Source organism: Astyanax mexicanus, chromosome 25, assembly GCF_023375975.1.
Source record: "Astyanax mexicanus isolate ESR-SI-001 chromosome 25, AstMex3_surface, whole genome shotgun sequence".
Taxonomy (NCBI): domain Eukaryota; kingdom Metazoa; phylum Chordata; class Actinopteri; order Characiformes; family Acestrorhamphidae; genus Astyanax; species Astyanax mexicanus.
This window is the reverse complement of record NC_064432.1, coordinates 24,322,887-24,342,957: the sequence shown is the minus strand read 5'-3', so window position 1 is coordinate 24,342,957 and position 20,071 is coordinate 24,322,887. Positions and strand designations below refer to the sequence as shown.

General features: G+C 38.4%; 2 protein-coding genes across 7 annotated transcripts in view; one reads left to right on the top strand and one right to left on the bottom strand.

The window, feature by feature from the left end:
* Positions 1 to 13,288, top strand: part of LOC103037411 (collagen alpha-1(XIX) chain) — a 199,858-nt gene extending 186,570 nt beyond the window's left edge. For 3 of the 4 annotated variants that reach the window (XM_049472167.1, XM_049472166.1, XM_049472164.1), the window contains 2 exons: positions 3,876 to 3,953; positions 4,385 to 13,288. In XM_049472167.1, coding sequence (XP_049328124.1) covers positions 3,876 to 3,953; positions 4,385 to 4,494 — 188 coding nt within the window. In that variant the 3' untranslated portion in view covers positions 4,495 to 13,288. The remainder of the gene's footprint in view (positions 1 to 3,875; positions 3,954 to 4,384) is intronic. The other variant, XM_049472165.1, reaches the window with a different exon arrangement.
* Positions 13,289 to 14,305: 1,017 nt separating this feature from the next.
* The window catches only part of col9a1b (collagen, type IX, alpha 1b), a 46,953-nt gene continuing 41,187 nt past the window's right edge, over positions 14,306 to 20,071 (bottom strand). For all 3 annotated transcript variants that reach the window (XM_049472168.1, XM_022682071.2, XM_015606871.3), the window contains 3 exons: positions 18,834 to 19,022; positions 18,103 to 18,180; positions 14,306 to 16,598 (listed from right to left, as the gene is read on the bottom strand). In XM_049472168.1, coding sequence (XP_049328125.1) covers positions 16,393 to 16,598; positions 18,103 to 18,180; positions 18,834 to 19,022 — 473 coding nt within the window. In that variant the 3' untranslated portion in view covers positions 14,306 to 16,392. The remainder of the gene's footprint in view (positions 16,599 to 18,102; positions 18,181 to 18,833; positions 19,023 to 20,071) is intronic.

The window sequence follows — 20,071 nt, the reverse complement described above, 5'->3', positions numbered from 1 at the left end:
ATAATAACTTTTCTTTTAATTCTGGGGTGGCAGCTGCCACCCTATGCCACCCCGGTAGATCCGCACATGCGAATACCAGAATTTTCCTCTTCTGCTGAGAGCTGCTCTGACTGCTCAGCTGTTGCACTCACTGCTATCGCTAATGTGTTGCCAGATCCCTCTTAAAAATCCATACTGAACTGTTTTTTTTTTTTCTTCCCGCAAGATCTCGTCACACCCTTAGTACCAATTACAATTTTCTGAGACACTGATTTTTGTTTTTTTTAGTTGTCTGTAAGCCGTAATCATCAACAATAAAAGAAATTAATGCTTATAATAGTTCACTCTGTGTGTAATACATCTATGTAATATATATAAGTTTCACATTTTCAGCTGAATTACTGAAATAAAAAGTAACTTTTCAATGATATGGAATTTTTTTGAGATGCACTAGTATAGTAGGATTTTACTCCTGCCCCCGCCTCGGCCTGCAGTGATACTCAGTACAGAGTGTGTTGAGAGTCGTGAGCGGTGAGCGGTGATTGTATGCGACCACAGGGAGCCGTGATAAAGAGGCTGCAGGTACAGTTCTGTTCGTCCCCTGAATGCCAGCTGTTTACGGTGAATGCGTGCCGGTGTGTGTTTGAGTGTGTGTGCGCCGCTGTAGGGCTGCTGTGGAGCTGAGTGATGGAGTGATGGAGTGATATAGCTCTTTGGAGGATGTGGTTGTGTGTTCCCAGCCCTCGCTGTGGAATTGAACCCCTGTAGTCTTTGGGCTGTTTCTATAGTAGAGCCTCCAGTTGCAGATGCATCAGCTGAGCCTCCTGCTGAGCAGAAGCATGACATTCTTCCATTCTTCTCAGGCATAATGCAGCATTATCGAGTAGCATCACAGCGCTAACGCTCGGAGGAAAGCGCAGCAACTTGGTTCTCATACATCAGCTCACAGAGACAGCCTTCTGCTGATCATCATCACCCTAGGAGTGATGAGGGGAAAGAAAGAGCATCATCTATCCACCAAGAGAGAGAGAGCAAGGCCAATTGTGCTCTTCCAGGGCTTCGGCAGTTGCAAGATGGAAAGCTGCATAACCAGGATTCGAATTGGCCTGTTAGTCATGTATAACTAAGTATCTAAGTGTCCAACATGATAGTTATTGTTATAATGATCAGTATAAAAGTATAAAGCAAGAAAGGTCTAGTTTATTTGTATAGCATTTTTCATACACAGAGGCAATTCTGCCCTTCCACAGGCTTCTGCCCTTTCACAGGCTTCTGCCCATTCACAGTCTTCTGCCCTTCCACAGGCTTCTGCCCATCCACAGGCTTCTGTCCATTTGTACAGGCTTCTGCCCATTCACAGGATTCTGCCCATTCACAGGTTTCTGCACAGTCACAGGGGTCTACTCATCCACAGGCTTCTTTCTGCCCATCCATAGGCTTTTGTCCATTCACAGGCTTTTGTCCATTCACAGGCTTCTACTTATTCACAGGCTTTCTGCACATACACAGGCTTCTGCCCATTCACAGGCTTCTGGCCGTTCACAGACTTCTACTTATTCACAGGCTTTCTGCCCAGCCACAGGCCTCTGCACATACACAGGCTTCTGCCCATTCACAGGCTTCTGGCCGTTCACAGACTTCTACTTATTCACAGGCTTTCTGCCCAGCCACAGGCCTCTGCACATACACAGGCTTCTGCCCATTCACAGGCTTCTGGCCGTTCACAGACTTCTATGCATTCACAGGCTTCTTTCTGCCCATTCGCAGGCTTCTGCCCAGCCACAAGCTTCTGCCCATTCAAAGGCTTCTGCCTATTCTCAGACTTCTGCCTATTTGCAAGCTTCTGTCCATTCACAGGCTATTGCTTAGCCACAGACTTCTGCTGCCCATCCACAGGCTTCTGTCCAATCACAGGCTTTTTTCTGTCCATCCACAGGCTTCTGCCCATACACAGAATTCTGTCCATTCACAGGCTCAGACCAATTCACAGGCTTCTGCCCATTCAGAGACTTTTGTCCGTTCACAGGCTTCTACTCATTCACAGGCTTCTGCTCAGCCGTAGGCTCAGTTGTATATCTGCTGCTGGACGGTACTATGCTGTTCTTGTAGACCATCCTGTACCAGTGTAGTTTGCAGTAGCGTAGTATAGCCTTGTTTAGCGTAGCATAGCATAACGTAGTGTCTGCAGAGATGCTTGTCGCTAGAACAGCGTTTGGTTTTTGATGGTTTTTGGAGATGCAGTCGTCCGCATGCCGTGATTGACGTTTTATCGTGGAACATTTTGGTAAAGAATGAGTTCAAGTCTGTTTTAGCAAGTCTGCATTCTTGCATTTTACCTGTTTTTGTTGTTTGTTTGTGTGTTTTTGCCTGTTGGGTTTGTTTATATCGATGTGTTCAGCCTTGCTATTGCTACTGTCTTGTGGTCCAATATAAAAAATGCACTTTTAAACACTCAGAAATGTCTTTTGCCTGTGTCTGTACTGTGTAAATCGCACTTTTTAGATGTTTAAGGGTCACTTTCTTCAAAATTCCACCAATTTTGCATGAAAAAAATGCCCAATTCTGAGAATGCTCCACCAATCACATGATATATCGGGTCACCGATGCCCCTTTCGATGGTTTTTCGCCATTCGATCATTCCTTCGCTAAACTGCCTTCGCTATCGTCTTATTTTCTTTTGATTTGTTTTGTGTGCTCTTTTCTTTCAAACATGATCAGCTCCAGCTCTGCGCTGTTAGCGTAGCTTCCTAGAAGCTATTTATTCAGATGGTGTTCAGGCTGTGAGGAGGATTTTTAATAGGAACGCTTCACCCAGGGGAACGCTAGCTCTGCTAATAATGACTGAAGGCTAACCCGTCCCCAGTAGGCTTTATTAATTAGCACAGTTAGCGTGTACGGGTGAAGGGTTTCTCCAAGAAAGTTAGATATTACTAATGAGTTTGAATTCTGAGAAGCGATGGTTGTTTGTAATTAGACCCAACAAACAGAACTGCTTGATATATAGAGTCTATGTCTAATTTAAAAGGTCGAAATAATGAAAAAAATTAGAATTTGACCACTTTTTTTAAGCTTCCTGTTATGTTAAGCCGGTGTAGTGATAGTCACATGTCAAATTGTAGAAACTGTCTTTAACCATGCAAAAAAATGTAATTGTAGATATTTTTTATGCAAACACTATGGATTTAGTGCAATTAAAACAAATATAGGCAAAAATAAGTGTAATCAAAAAATTGTTTATTTTATTTTTATTTTTTCAAATTAAACATAGGCTTTGTTCACATTAAAGTGAACTAAAGTGAATCAAAACATTTTTTTTTCTTGAATTTTCATTGCTGTGTGAACGTAACGAAATGTATGCTTTTTTTTTCATGGTGAATCGACGAATAGAATTTCTCCAAAATGACTGACCTCAATAATCTGAGGCCTTTTGGCTGAATGAAATCAATATATTCACAGCAATATTCCAACAAAATTAAAAAACTGAATCAAATTCTCTGGAATGTAGAGAATAGAAACACTTTTATCTAACAAAAGCAGGATAAACTCTTTTATTCAATAGCTTGGATTTCAGAAGGAACTCTAAATATAAACAGAAATGTCCATACAGTGTATCATCCAACATGTTGAGTAACAAAAATAGCCTTTTTAATTATAAAACAAATAAATAAAAACAGTCAAATATCATTAATAGCCCCTAAAACCATTTATAGAGCTAAACTTTCTTAAAAATCATTGTGTATGAGTTGAAATACTCTATTAAACCTCCAGTACTTTTAAGACTTAAAATAAAGCTATAATAATCTATAATAGTAATGTATAATCTCTCAGATAGCTCCACAGTTGAGGTAATGTATGTATGTGATTGGTGAATCTGGGTGTTGTGTGATTGTGTGCAGGTTACCGAGGACAGAAAGGAGAACGGGGTCAACTCGGGTTGGGGATTCCAGGAGAACCGGGTCCTCCAGGCCCACCAGGTGTGTATGAGCTTCACAAAACTTCACAAAACTGTTCCAAAAAGACATATTTATCAATTTAACAAACATACAGTGGCTAGATACTTGGATAGCACCTAACATCAACTTGTATTTCTGAGGATTTTCTTTTACTAGCTACTGCAGACAAAGGGGAGCTGAGGAAGAGTTTCAACAAGTCAGAGAGCTTTAGTATTTCACAAAAACAAGAAAAAAAAGTGGATTTTAGCGAAAGGAGACTTTTAAAACTTTTAGCAAGAAATGTAATAATGTTATGTAATGTTAAAGCAATTATTTTGCTATAGTTTATGGTGCAATACGATATTTTGGTTTAGATTAGAGTTAAAAAAATGCATTAAGTAGAGCAATTTTTAGTTTTTTATGTGTTTTTTTGCAGTTTTTACTATTTCTTTCTTCTCTTTCTACTCATGCAGGTCCACCAGGAATTGGCCTCTACGGACCCCCGGGCCCTCAGGGGCCGCACGGACGATGCAACCCATCAGACTGCTACCATACGCCTCACCACGCCCACCGAAGGGCCTAGAACCAATGATATCCTTGTAATAGCCTTCCATCTCAACCTGAGATCCGTGGATCCGTGACGAGGGAAACTGCAATCATCCAATCACAAGCCCTTAAACCAATCGCTATCGAACCCTGACCTCCGCCGGCGCGAGAGTTTCACCACATCACTCAATCCTCTACAGCTTTCAGCAGAAATTTAAAAACCTGGATATCAGAAACCGCCGTCCTGACGCTTATTTATTCTGTATATTTATTACTCTATCCTGTACGTCCTGTTCTCTCTCTCTCTCTCTCTCTCTCTCAATGTGTGACCAAATCCTTCCCCCTCTCCACTCGTTCACCGGGACTCTGCAGGAGCGCAGGATACATAAGCTAGACGAGAAAAGAAAAGATAAAACAAAAAAAAAAAGATAAAAATCCTCACTTTAATTTTATTATACTGCAATTTACCTCAGCTCTTCTTCTTCTTCTCGTCTCCAGGTGTTTAGGACGGTGTTGGGATTGAAAGAAGTAGCTATGCAATCTTTATTAACGAAAAGAGCATGAATTAAATGGAATATATGGAATATATGTGAATATATGAAGATGTGGACATATGGAGACATGTAAATACTGAAATACTGTAGCGTAGAAAAATAATAGTCGTGTAAAGAATAGAATTGCTTTTTGTTTATTTTTCGTTGTTTTTTTTTTTAACATAATTTTGCATGAGGAAGGGAAGTGCTGAACAGTTCACATATTCACGATTCATATTCACATTCAGATTCAGATTCAGATCCAGATCCAGAATGTACAAACCCTGCGTTCACACTGGCAGGCGACTCCTAGCTAAACTAGCTACCTCTCAATCGTTTCTTTACTTATTGTATCTGTGCAAATTTGCATTATATATATATTTATATATAAATAAGAATCAGCAGTTTTGATCAAAATTCATGCTCAGAAATCATGACTTTAAGGTGCCTAAAGTGCGTCACGATGCTCATTGCTACCTTTCACCCTGCCTAAAACAGTCTATTTTCTCTTTATCCTCCTGTCTCGTTTAAAAAGCAACAGAGCTTCTGAATGTATTTAGACTGATGGGTGTGGTGTTCTGGAAATTAGGTGTGTTCAAGTAAATTTCTGGTGTATTGCTGGTGTATCTTGGCAACTGATAACACAGGAGCTCCACTGACTGAATAAAACCTAGACAGACGCCAATAGTCCACAACGCTCAAGCACCCAGCAGCACAAACCCAACTTTTACATCAACAATAAACAGAATACTAAATAAAATAACATTGCTGTTCCCGTAAATGAGCTGCTGGAGCTCAGTTTCCTCTGCTGAGAAGAGTTTGTTGGCCACGTCCAGGTAGCTGCACCGTTAAAATAGCAATCCGCCAAAGTCAGAGCTCACCTGACTCTTAAAGGAAATGATGTAGCAAGTAACACTGCTTGGTTCATTTCACGTTACGCCTAAAACACACCAAAATCGTGGCTACAAACTGCGACTACAGATCACAGTATCAAATTGTGACAATAGATCAAGGCTACCAATAGTGTTTACAAGTCGCAGCTACAAATCCTGACACTACAAATCGTGACGATTACAAATTGCGACTACAAATCTCGCCTACAAATAACGACTAAAATTGCAAAAGTTACAAATCGCGTCTATAAATCATGTAATCCCACACGACATGACTAGTTGCCTGTCTCTCTCTGTCACCATGATATCTTATTAAAAAATTGTGACTGCAAATTGCGTACTCTTATACGACATTATGGTTAGAGTAGCAGAGGCAATGGGTCTATATATATATATACACACACAAAATACACAGTACCAGTCAAAAATTTGGATACACCTTAAATTCAGTGTTTTTTATTTTTTTATTTTAAAATGTTCTGCACTGTAGATGATACAAAAGTCGTCCAAACCATAAAGAAAGACATAGGCAATTATTTGGTACACAAAAAAGTGTTAAACAAATCAGAATATGTTTTTTAATATTGTAGATCCTGCTTAGATTCTGCTTAGATGTATTTTCTCAGTCAGCTTCATGAGGTAAAATTCAGTTAACAGCTGTGCTGAACTCATCAAGAGTTAATTACTTGAATTTCTTGTCTCTTAATAAAGTGTTTGAGAGCATCAGTTAAAGTAAAGTAGTGAAGAGGTAAAGGCAGTCGCTGCAAAGACCATCAAAAATGTTATAATGATAAAACTGGCACTCATCAGGACCGCCCCAGGAAAGGACAGAAGAGCAAAAGTTTCCACTGTTGTACAGGATAAGTTTATTAGAGTTAGCAGCTCCCTAGATAAGATCATCTAAATGCTTTACAAGGTATTTTAGTTTGTTTAACAGTAATTTTAAGTTACTACATGATTCCTTATACAGTGTTCCTTCATAGTCTGGATCACTTCACTATTAATTTACCATGTAGGACAAATAAAACAATAAAAATACTGAATGAGAAGGTGTGTGCAAACTTTTGACTGGAACTGTATACAGTAAATAACATCATTTTTATGGTGGTTAAAAACACTGCTGTCTTATGGGGACGTAGGAGGACCTTTGTTCAGTTTTATTTTATTTTATTTTATTTTATTGTATATTTTACTGTTTACAACAGAGCATGCAGCTGATTTCTCCTGTACCCCACAGTTCTACTACACCTCTCTCTGATTTCACTGGTGCTGTATGTATATTTTGATGGTAAAATAAGCGTAAAGATGGAGTTTATACTGTTCAGTATATCTTTATCTGTTATTTTTCTGTTATTCGTTCTACATATTCATTTCATCATTACACTCTTTTTTTTCTTCTTCTTCCTCCTCTTCATTATTATATTATTATTATTATTATTATTATTATTATTATTATCATTATCATTATTATTATTATTATTATTATTATTATTATTATTATTATTATTATTATTATTATTGGTGTGTTGAAGGAAGTTCTTTGCTGAGGTACTTGAATTTTTTTTTGTTTTTTGTTTTTTTTTTCATTTTAGTTTGTTTGTGGAGGAAAATGCCATTTTTATGCATTTATTTTTAAAAATTTGTTTGGTTTTGGTTGTTGTACAGTTTTACTACAAACACGAAAATGATGTGCAAGCGTGTCTTAGTAGATTCTGTATAGATGAGTTTGTTTTTATTATTATATTATGAATTATTAAATATTTATTTGTGTATTTTGGTTATTTTAATTTGTTTTATTTAATTTTTGGTCCTCTAACAAAGTTTGCATGTGTTGTAATGTGTTATAATTATTATTTTTTTATTATTATATAGTTTTATTTTAGTTTTCGGGGGGTAAAAGCATCATATCTCTGTTAAGTCTCTGTGATTTATTTCTGTATGTTCTTTTTTTTTTTTTGCGTTGTCGAGTTGCCGCACTCTGAGCCGAGTTGGAGGCCTTTCAACTTTCTCAGCGAAGTTAATTCGTCTCTGTTGCTAAGCGATAAAAGACTCCGGAGTGACGGCTGTATATCTGACACGTATATGATCTTCTCCTTTTTGCTTCATTCTGCGTTCTGCCAGGACTCGTCTTTCATTTCTTCTCCCATCCTAACGAAGCTCCACTTTCATATTCTTCCTTTCTTCTCGTTTCATCTTTCTCACCAAAGACAGAAGAGGAGGAAAGCCAAGTTTCTTCCTGCTTTAGCTTTTATTGTGTGTGTGTGTGTGTGTGTGTGTGTGTGTGCTTTGCTACCTTTGTGAGGACCGTATAGTTTGTTGGTTTGTGAGGACATTTTGGTGGTGTGACACACTACCAGGCTTGTGAGGACATCTAATTAGTGAGGACATTTTGGTGGTATGATGCACTACCATTTTAGTGAGGACACCTGGTCCTTGTAACCATAGTGGTATGTAATACTTTATCAGTTTGAGGACATTTTGGTGGTGTGCACACTACCATACTTGTTAGGACACCTTGTTCTTGTAACCATAGTGGTATGTTGTAATTTGTCAGTTTTTGAGGACGTTTTGTTGGTATGACACACTACCAGGCTTGTGGGGACATTTGGTCCTTGTAACCATAGTGGTTTATAAGGACGTTTTGGTGGTATAAAATACTACACGGCTTGTGAGGACGTTTGGTGGTGTGACACACTACTATACTCTTAAGAACATCTAAACCTTGTAACCTTAGTGGTCTATGAGGACGTTTTGGTCGTATGACGCACTACCAGGCTTGTGAGGACATCTGGTCCTTGATGGTTACAAGGACCAGATGTCCTCACAAGCCTGGTAGTGCGTCATACGACCAAAACGTGGTCGTGGTTTATGAGGAGTTTTTTTAGTATAACATACTACCAGGCTTGTGAGGACATTTGGATTGTGAGGATGTTTTGGTGGTATGACACACTACCGGGCTTGTGAGGTAATCTGGTCTTTGTAACCATAGTGGTTTATGAGGACTTTTTGGTCGTATGACACACTACCAGGCTTGTGAGGACATCTAGACCTTGTAACCATAGTGGTTTATGAGGACTTTTTTTTAGTATTACATACTACCAGGCTTGTGAGGACATTTGGTTTGTGAGGGTGTTTTAGTGGTATGATACACTACTATACTTGTGAGGACATCTAGACCTTGTAACCATAGTGGTTTATAAGGACATTTTGGTGGTATGACACACTACTATACTTGAGGACATCTGGTACTTGTATCCATAGGTGACACTTTATTTGGTATTACATACTACCGTTTTTTGAGGACATTTGGTTTATGAGGACATTTTGGTGTTATGACATATCTGGTCCTCGTAATCACAGTGGTATGTAACACTTTGTCAGTTTATGAGGACATTTTAGTGGTATGACACACTATCAGGCTTTTGAGGACATATGGTTTGTGAGGACATTTTGGTTTTATGACACATCTGGTCCTTGTAACCATAAGGGTTTATGAGGACACTTTTTTTTTGGTATTGCATACTACACGGCTTGTGAGGACGTTTTGGTGGTGGGACACACTACCATACTTGTGAGGACATCTGGTCATTGTATCCATAGTGGTACGTTGTAATTTGTCAGTTTATGAGGACGTCCTTTGGTTCAGATATTGGTTTACTGCACTTTGTGTGGTTTGCTTTCCAGTTGTCCTGGAAAGCATAGTGGTATTTCATTATATGTTGGTTTGTGGGGACGCTTTGGTGGACCTCTCAACTTGGAAGGCTTTTTTTTTTATGAAAATTGGTACTTAAATTAGAAAATCTAAAAGAGTCCTCACAAGAATATCAAAACTATTGTTTGTCTGTATTTTCTGTATTTGTATATGTATGGTACTTGGGTACTACTGCTGTAAAGTAGAACAGGCTAAAATCATTTTACATTATGTTATGTTACAGAAAGCCCGGTCCAGAGTCAGAACCATGCTTTATGTGTTTGTTACATCGTATTCTCTACTGTATTTAGTCGCTATAGTTTCGGTTTCACACTGTACTAAACACGGATTGGTTCGTAGAATGGTGTTTGAGCATTGATTGTTACCAATTTGTTGAGTTGCCTTTCCAAGTGTTCTGCCTCGGATTCTTTTTATTTCTGTTTATAAACAAGCATTAATCTACAGTTACAGCAGATACAGAATCACCCGCAACACTGCTTCTTTTTCGTCTTCTATTGTTTATTGGGTGCAAAAAAAAACCATTTAACTTGAAACCCAACAAAATGTAGCAACTCATCTATAGCAACAGCCTACCAGGCTAATTTTCAACATAATTACAGTTTTTTAGGGGGGCAGAGCATGCTTACATAAACCATTGTGATTCAATAGATTATTCTGTACCACTTTAAAATAAGGCTCCTTTATAAAGGGTTTATAAAGGAGTTTAATACTCGTTATTTATTAGGTTATAAACTGCAAATAAGCAGTTGTAACACATAAATAGAAAGGGGAACAGGGGCCTGCAATGTAGCAAATAGTGATTCCATAGTCATTTACTACTAGATACTTATCTCACTTTGTCCATCAGTCATCATTAACTTAATTTCTGTTAATAACGTTATTCATTTAAATATAAAAACATATTAAGTGACTAATCAGATTTTTTTATTGTTGAATTAGATATTTTTAAAAAAACTCACTTAAACTTAATTTATAACCATTAATTAATTGCTTTATAAAATATTTATAGACCCTTTATAAAGGGGCCTTATTTTAAAGTGGTACCGATTGTAACTGTCTGATGAAAAACAATGAAAAAGTTCTCATTTTTGTCAATTTTTAGTTTTCTGCATAATTTTAACACAAACTGTCAATTGTTTCATGAATTCACAGAAATTCTCCAAAATTACTTAAAGTGAACTCTTTTTTGCATTGACTTTAATTAAAATTTAAGAATGTATTTTTTTTCTTGTGTAAATTAGCTGTTTTCGAGCTGCATGTTTTTCATTGGTCAGTGACAATATGACTCAAAAACTCACTGACGTTTAATTGTGTGAGCTATTTATCGAGCTTAATTTACTAAAATCAGGTGGCTTTTGGTTCAAGTCCTCTTTTTTTCTTTGCCTTTTTTCGTCTCTCTCTTCTTGCCAACTTGTGCTTTTGATGCTTTCCATCGTTTCCGTCATTTCATCGTTTTCAGAATGTACATCAGTTGTCTGGTACGTAGCTTGTTACGGTTAGATCACTGGGTTTTTGATCACATGGTTGTGGGTTCGAGACTCAGATCTGTTAAGCTACACTTACTGGACCTTAACCGCTGAAATATGCAAGACTTTTATCGTACTGTTTGAGTAAAATCCACAGTAAAGGTGCTTACTTACGAACTTTGCATGTCTTAAATTTTAGCGTTCTGTTGAATGGATCTAAACTAAAGTAGATGTAATAAAAAGTAGTCCACAGTTCGACTGAAATAGCTTGTATTTACTTTACATAAATTTTGCATGATTTTTGTGGTGCGAAAAGTGGATTTGTTTGAAAAAGACAAACTTTAGGGAAATTTAATTTTTTGTTGTTGACATTAAATATATATAGATTATATATTGATTAAACATATTTAAAATTTACACCAAATATAACAATACAGTAAATATTAAGTATCAGTAGTTTTTCATGTTTTTCATGTTTCGCATAATTTTTCGTAAATATACGATAAAAAAAAATGTAATCTTTATTTTTCCTTATCCCTAATTTGGTAAAAATGGAAGCATAAAAATTTAGTGGGTACTTTATTGGATATTATGGTTTTTACAGCTCTTATGAATGTCTAGAACCCCTCACTCACAAGATAACACCTAACATTTATTTAGCTAGCTCAGTTCGTTCCCCAGAGTAAGAAATAATAACTTTGAGGCAACTGTGATAATCACATTTACACCAGCATTTTCAACGATAACATTACATAACATTTGTTTTATTCATGATTCATGTTCATGTCTTCTTGTGTTTTGTGTCGGGATTGGATAAAAACTGTGGCTATCATTTTCTTTTTTCTTACAAAAAAAAGGAAAGAAACAATGTTATTATGTCTAAACCTCCAAGAGGTGCTGTTTAATGTATAGATATAAACACCAATCAAGCATTACATTATAATCACCTTCTTGTTTCGTCACCTATTATAAATGTTTTTCAGTTTGTAGTCACTGTGCTCCCAGCTACCTTGAGATCATTAATCAACACCTTAATATGTGCTCTGTGAGGTTTCTCCTGTGTAAAATAACAGGATTATGGGTGTATAGAAACAAAGAGATGGTTTTAATTGATTTATGATTGATAGGTGTATAGCTGCGTCCCAATTGAGTACTACACGCTAATGCTAATGTATGTTATTTAGCTATTGTGCGCTAATCATAATACTTTGGGTTTGGCAGGTTAGTACACTTAATTTTAACGTACTAACATAACGTTTTGATCTAACAGGAAGTGGCGAAGCGGCACCATTCCAACCCAAATCCCACGCTGCGAGTTCTCCAGAATGCATCGCCGCTGCACTTGCATCGTTAGCCTCCATTTTTTTCTGCTACCTGTTCCAGATGTGAGTAGCTCCTCCCTTTTTGTTTCGCATTGCATTGTGGGAAATTGGTGTACATTGCAACAACACTGAGAAAACGACCAGTTTCGAGATATTTTTTGAGTATACTCAATTTTTTACACTTTTTTTATACTAAAAACTACATAAATTATCGCACAATTGGGACGCAGCCATTGTGTCTTTTTTTAAACTATTTTTTGTTGTTGTTTTCATGTTTACACAATAATCCTGACGGGCTTTGAACGTAGCCTAGCTTTATCTTCTTTTGTTTTATGTTTTACTGTTTGTATTTAGCATGTTGTTTTTTTTTAATTGACTGCAGTTAGTAAGTGTTTGGTTTGTAACATAATTGTATATAATATATAATACATTCAGATCTGCATATATAACATATATAGTTTTACTACAAGTTCATCCACTGGGTTTTACTATTTACAGTTTACTGAATTTTTATTTTTATAAGCAGAACAGACGTATCTACAGACTAGACGCTTTGGGCGGTAAATATGAAGGATGTACTGAATTTAAGCCCACAGTGATTCTAAAAACTGTACTCACTGTTTTCACTTAGATAAAATGTTGTGTTGAGGTTTTATGGTTTTACAGGTTTGGCGAGATGTACGGTTTGTTTTACATTGACTGAAATTGCAAAAGATTCTGTCTAAAAAAACAATTTTGTGTTATTATTTTTATTATAACTTTTATTGGGTTTATTTTGTTATTTCATTTTTTTTATTTATGGTCTGATTTGATTTTTCTGATGTTTTTTTTTTCATTTAAGCCCAACTGTATACACAGCATTGTAGCATTAAATTATCTATAAATAAACTAAAGGTAAGTTTGCACTCAGAGAAAATTGTCAATTTATTCAAAATTTCAAAACTTTTCTCAAACTTTTCAGCAGGATGCTCACTGGCAAGAGATGGTATGTTTTGTGATTTAGGGGTTGAGTAATGTGCCATTGGGAATGTAGTGGTTGAGTAATGGGGCATTAGGGACATAGGGGTTGGGTAGTGGGGCGTTAGGTATGTAGGGGTTGAGTAATGGGGTGTTAGTAATGCATTGGTTGAGTAACAGGGAGTTAGGGAGGTAGGGGTTGAGTAATCAGGCATTGGGAATGTAGTGGTTGAGTAATGGGGCATTGGGAATGTAGGGGTTGAGTAATGGGGTGTTAGGGGTGTAGGGGTTGAGTAATGGGGTCTTATGGGTGTAGGGATTGAGTAATGGGGTGTAAGGGTTGAATAATGGGGTGTAAGGGTTGAGTAATGGGGTGTTAGGGGTGTAGGGGTAAGTAATGGGGTGTTAGCAATGCATGATTTGAGTAATGGGGTCTTAAGGGGTGTAGGGGTTGAGTAATGGGGTGTTAGGGGTGTAGGGGTTGAGTAATGGGGTCTTATGGGTGTAGGGGTTGAGTAATGGGGTGTAGGGGTTGAGTAATGGGGTGTTAGGGGTGTAAGGGTGGAGTAATGGGGTGTAGGGGTTGAGTAATGGGGTGTTAGGGGTGTAGGGGTACGTAATGGGGTGTTAGCAATGCATGAGTTGAGTAATGGGGTGCTAGGCGTGTAGAGATGGTTAATGGAGCATGTTGGGGGTTAAGTAAATGATGGTGTTAAGGATGTAGAGGTTAAGTAATGGGGCATTAGGGATGTAGAGGGTGGGTATTGGGGTGTAGGGGTTGAGTAATGGACTGTTAGGGATTTAGTGGTTGAGTAAAGGTGTGTTAAGGAGGTAGGGGTTGAGTAAGGGGGTGTTAGGGATGTAGAAGTTGGGTGTTAGGGGTTTAGGGGTTGAGTAAGGGGCGTTAGGAATGAAGGAGTTGACAACTATAAAGCTATAAAACAGAAACAGACTGAGACCTGCCGTTCTTCAGACGAAATACAAAAACATTCAAAATTTTATTAAAATGCATCATTTTTCTAATTCTGTACAACCGTCAGTTTCACCTTCATATAATACCAATGCAAAATAAATACAAACCTCATGAAAAGACAAACCTGGACGATATCAAGATAAGGATCTTTACTCTTGGACGCTCCTAAACTCTTTCCCTTTTTATTTCAGAAAAAAACAGCTTTCATGAAGTTCCTGTACAAGACTTCTGACTTTAGGCTTTACAGTAACTTAATCTTTGGCACGCAGTATAGTAGTATAGTACACTGGATACACAACAATTGTTTCCAAAGAGTTCTAAAAAGGTTCTAAACCATCTGAAGGCTTTTAGCAGAACCTGCCAACCAGGTGAAGAACCATTACATTTGAGGAGAATTCTGGATAAGAGCACTCTAGACGATCTAAGACAAAGGTCTTCAAATCTGTAAAGTCTAGAAAAAAAATTCTGTAAGGTCATCAGATAGGTCTGAGACAGAGATCCTCCAGAAAATGACTTGCTTGACTCTCACATGGGCTTACTCGGACATTACCCAGACTTTGAACTACGATCTGGCAGGATAAAGTCTAGATCATGTTTAGGGCAAGATATGGACTTTAAACTCAGGTTCCAGTCATTCACAATTGCAGAGTATGGCCACAAGGATGGACTAAGCAAGTGGAATTCTATTGAACATTATCTGTACAATTAAAACCAACATGGCAGGATAAAGTTCAGGTAAAGTCCAGTGCATATCTTCGAGAATTCTAGAAAATAACACTCTGAAAGATCTGCAGAAGAAACTGGTAAGGCTGAGGTCCTCATTTCTCTGGACCTTGAATCCAGTTCCTTGTCTTGTAACTCTGGATAATGAAAATCAGGTCTGGACATTATCCTGAGCTGTCCTTATACAAATTCAGGTTACGGCCACTGGAATGAATCAAGCAAGAGCAATTGTTAACCGGACGTTACTTTGAGTAGCTGTATTTGTTGATATAGCTGAGCACAAAGTCTATATTGGTTGTACTGAACATTACCCAGACTTTATCCTGCCGACCTACTAGTACAAAGTCTGGGAAATGCCAAAATGAGCCCATGTGTGAATCGAACAGGTAATGTCCTGGAGCCTAATCCACAAAATTGTCCATACGCTGCATGAGTAAAGGACTGAAACCTGAACTCAAGGTTCATATCTTGAACATGATCTGGATGTTACCTGGACTTCGTTTTACGATGCTGAAAGGATAAAGTCCGGATCATGTTTAGGACAAGATATGGACTTTAAACTCCAGTCCACTAGTTCCAGTCCTTCACAATTGCAGCATATGTCCCATAGGATGAACTAAGCAAGTGGATTTCTGAAGAACATTATCCTGGTCTTTGTGCAATGGGCTGGCAAGATAAAGTCCAGGTAAAGTCCAGGTGCATCTTTTCGAGAATCGAGAAAATACCACTCTGGAAGACCTTGAATCCAATTCCTAGTCTTGTGCCATTTTAATAGAGTAACTCTGGATAATGTCTAAGAGAATCAGGTCTGGACATTATCCTGGGCTGCCCTTTTACAAATTCAGTTTGTAAGTTACGGCCACTGGGATGAATCAAGCAAGGGAAATTCTCCACTTGGGCATTTCTGGACAATTTCCAGACTTTGTACTAGTAGGCTGGTAGGATAAGGCCATAGGTAAATGTCGAGGTAATGTTCGGTACAACCAATATAGACATTTTAGGGTCCTGGACTGGGAAGTGGATTCAGGGTCCAGATTCAAAGATCTGGTTTAAGAAAAATAACTATAAGTCTGGTCAAATGAAGAGCTGGGAACCTAAGGTACAAGTTCAAAAGGAGTCAACAGGAACTGGTGTTCCCAAAGCTGAAAATCAGGCAAAAAAACAAACTTTTCAAAATCTAACTCTTCAAAATGCAAGGTTTAAAAGTCTTCCAGTTTATGCCGAAGATTGAAACAAAAAAAAAAACATGAGGTGGGTGCGAGCCACCAGTTATCGGCACTGGACTGTCCTCACATCTTCCCCGCCTCAGTCTTCATCTCCGTCCCCACGATGTCCTGACTGTCCTGAGGGTGGGACTCAGTTATCGCCTGGTCCCTTAATGTTGGAGTCTTGAAGGGACTGGTGGGCAGCGCCGGCGCTCAGGTTACAGGCTGACGGGTCGCAGTAGCCAGGTGGACCAGCAGTGCCAGGAGGCCCAGGAACACCAGGTTGTCCGGGGTAACCAGGAGGACCTCGCTCACCGTCTCGGCCATCTTGACCGTAACCAGGCTTACCAGGCTCACCTGTAAGACAATATTATATTCAGACTGCCAGCCTAAATTCAGATTTGTACAGGTGTTTTATACAGGCTTTCCTCAGGGTTTAAGTTTTTTAAAGGCCCTTCTTCTATAAATCTTATTTTTGTGAGGTCAGATGTTGATGTTGGACGAAAAGAAGCCTGGCTCACAGTCTTCACTCTAATTCATTCTAAAGGTGTTTTATCAGGTTGAGGTCAGGACTTGTAGGTATGGAGCTTGGTTTGTTCACAGTTCCTGCAAAAAAAATGTTTGGAACATAATTTGTCCATAATCTCTTGGTATGTTAAAGTGGCGGAGACCATCTCCTAATAAAAAACAACCCTGCACATAATCAGGGTAGTTCAATTGCAGTACTTCATTGCAGTAGTTCAATGAAGTACCGTAGTACCATTCTCCTGGGAACCACCAAACCCAGACTCGTCCGTTGGATTGTGAGATGGAGAAGAATGATTAGTCAGTAATATAGTTTTGGTAATATGGTGAATGTCCAAATGTTTTTAGAGACCTCTGGGTTTCTGTTTTCTCTGAAATGAAGTTTCTCTGTCCAATACTTTTAGATGGGATGAGTTCGAGAGTTGGGGATAAGAAGGTAAGGGTAGGGATAAGAAACCAGCCAACATCTTGACCCTACTGAAGCTTCTTTTGTTGCTGAATGCAATCAAATCCTCACAGCAATGCACAGTTTTCCACCAAAAGCAAGTATAAGTAGAAAGTTTTAATTGTCTGTACTTCAACAAAAGCAGGATTAGCTTCTTAATTCTCTTGTTTGTTTTTTTTCAGAAGATATGATTGAAATGACAGGTGTCCAAAGAAGTGTTACCGAAAATTCTAGTAGAAAGGCTATAATTTAAAAAATAATACACTAAATCTGAAATCTGAATTTTAGACAAAAATATGAAACAGTAGTATACAAATATTTATGTCCCTATACTGTGTTGTTTTTGCATGAGACTCTTTATGAGCTATTTATTAATTTAAAATCAATTCCTACAGGACTAATGTTGATCTAAAGCAGCTCATCTAAAGCTTCCTAATATAAAACTGTCCACTTTCATCAAATCAACTCAAATGTATTTGGACACCGATACGACAGACAGTAATCAGCACTGACGTAGCTCCTACAGGACCCCATGTGCTCTCACGAGTCCTCAAAGTCCTGAAAGTCATCGCACTCGAGACGCTAGACTGGATTTTTCCATTAGAAGACACTTCGACAACTCAATTTCCCCACTGCTGCTAAATATAACCTCCATCATTTTATCCCGGCTTTTAATTGAATTGTTTTGCAGGAGATGACGGCTCCTATAAAGAGCTTTATGAGTTAGAATAAGATCATACCGCCGGCTGAATATTAACTCCGCTGGTTAGAAAAATGAAAAACGTCATTAACAGTTGGCAGCATCCTCCGTATATGATATTAGACTGGGTAATACGGTAAAATCAGACTGTATATGAGGATGTGTGGTTGTTGATGGATGTTGATGCTCACCTGGAAGGCCAGGTGGTCCTGGCATGCCTTTATCTCCCCGCACTGTCGGCCCTCTCGATCCCCGGTCACCCATTTCACCTGGAATATCAATCAATCAATCAAACTTTATTTCCACATTAATACACCCTCATTTTCAATGCAGCCGAGCCTTTACAAATTTAAAGGGTTTAAATAAAAAAAAAAGGAAGACTCTAATATTATAATATAAAATCTATATTAACATTAAACCCAATTAACTTACATAAGTAACTGGAAGTAATTGGAAATCATCACGAGCCATCCCTAAAATATCCTAAAATAAACCATAAAAGAGTGTTCTAAATCACATAAAATTAGTTAAAATTGAGTGACTGTTTTTTTCTGTCTTTTAAATTGGAAACCATCACAAGCTTGAATTTTTGCACCAGGAGTAAAGCAGCATAAAGTTATCCAAAAGCAGTGTGTAAGACTGGTGGAGGAGAACATGATGCCAAGATGCATGAAAACTGTAATTAAAAACCAGGATTATTCCACCAAATATTGATCTCTGAACTCTTAAATCTTTATGAATATGAATTATTTTTCTTTGCGTTATTTGAGGTCTGAAAGCTCTGCAGCTTTTTTACTTAGAATTTGGGAGAAATGTTGTCTGTAGTTTATAGAATAAAACAACAGTGTTCGTTTTACTCAAACATAAACCTATAAATAGCAAAATTCAGAAACTGAAATGCATTTTGAGAAGATTGACCCACCTTTAGGTCCTTTGAGACCGAGTTGTCCTGCAGGTCCTTTAAGGCCAGGGAGTCCTCTTGCTCCAGCTTGTCCAGGGAAACCGCTGTCCCCAGGAGGACCGGGAGGACCAGGGGGTCCGGGCTTTCCAGGAAGTCCAGCAGCACCAGACTCAGGTCTCCTCAGACTGGCAGCTAATTGGGCCAGTTGCTCTGAAACAGCAAAGAATGCAATCAAATCCTCACAGCAGCCTTAATTACCTGAACAGGTAATTATATTCACTTTAATATATAGTACAGGCCAAAAGTTTGCTGTGCTGTTAGCCAATCAGAGGCGATATATTTGCATGTATTAATATTCATGAGCAAGAGCCAAAATCCTGTCTTTCTTCAGAGACCTCTCCTTCAGTGAACTAAAGCAGGGCTAAATAGAAACACCTGGGCATTCAATTTTTACTTATACTAGAGACACAACTAGACTTTTTAAAATGAATGAAAAAACGATGGAATGAGACCTTTTAAGAGGCTTGTTTGACCAAATACTCCCTTTTTCTGCGCTAGACCACACAGTGCTCGTGTTACGGGGTTGTAAAGCTGATGGTTTCACGCTAAAGTTACAGTACTTTGCTCTGAAACTTCCACTCGGCTCGACTCTGGCTGAGCATTCAGTTCATGGGATTTAGAATTTTCAATCATAGCAGTTTGAGACTGCAGTAAATCCCCTTTCTTCCTCGCCCAGGCTTTGATCTTCCCTCGCTCATCTTCTCCTTTTCAATTTGCAGCGGTAAATTAGCCGGAAAGAGGCTGAGGTTTTTTTTTTTTCTTCATTTTTTCGTTTTTTCCGTTTGCGTGAACTCTGTTACGACGGTGTGAATAGGAGCGGAATAGGCTGGAAGATTATTCTCCGTGTAAAAGAATCCAATACTCGCTCCTTAAACATCGCTCAGCGGCGAGGAACGCCGGATTTTAACCCCATTCAGAAGGTCTTCTACCAGAATGTGAGAATATGAAAATGTGTGCACGACTCGCTCGGCCGAGAGATCTGGAGGAAGGAAGTCGGCGGGTGTCGAGCTCAGCGGTGTAACCAGAAAGTGCAGCTCAGATGACGGGAAAATTAATTTTTCAGTGAATCGCGGATGAAAAAGTCATGAGAAGGCAGAAAAAAAGTTGCAGAACGAAGAGGAGGAGGTGATGGAAGAAGAGGGAAGAAAGAGAAAGAGACAGAAAAAAGACAAAAAAGCAAGAAAAAGCCAAGGCTGGTA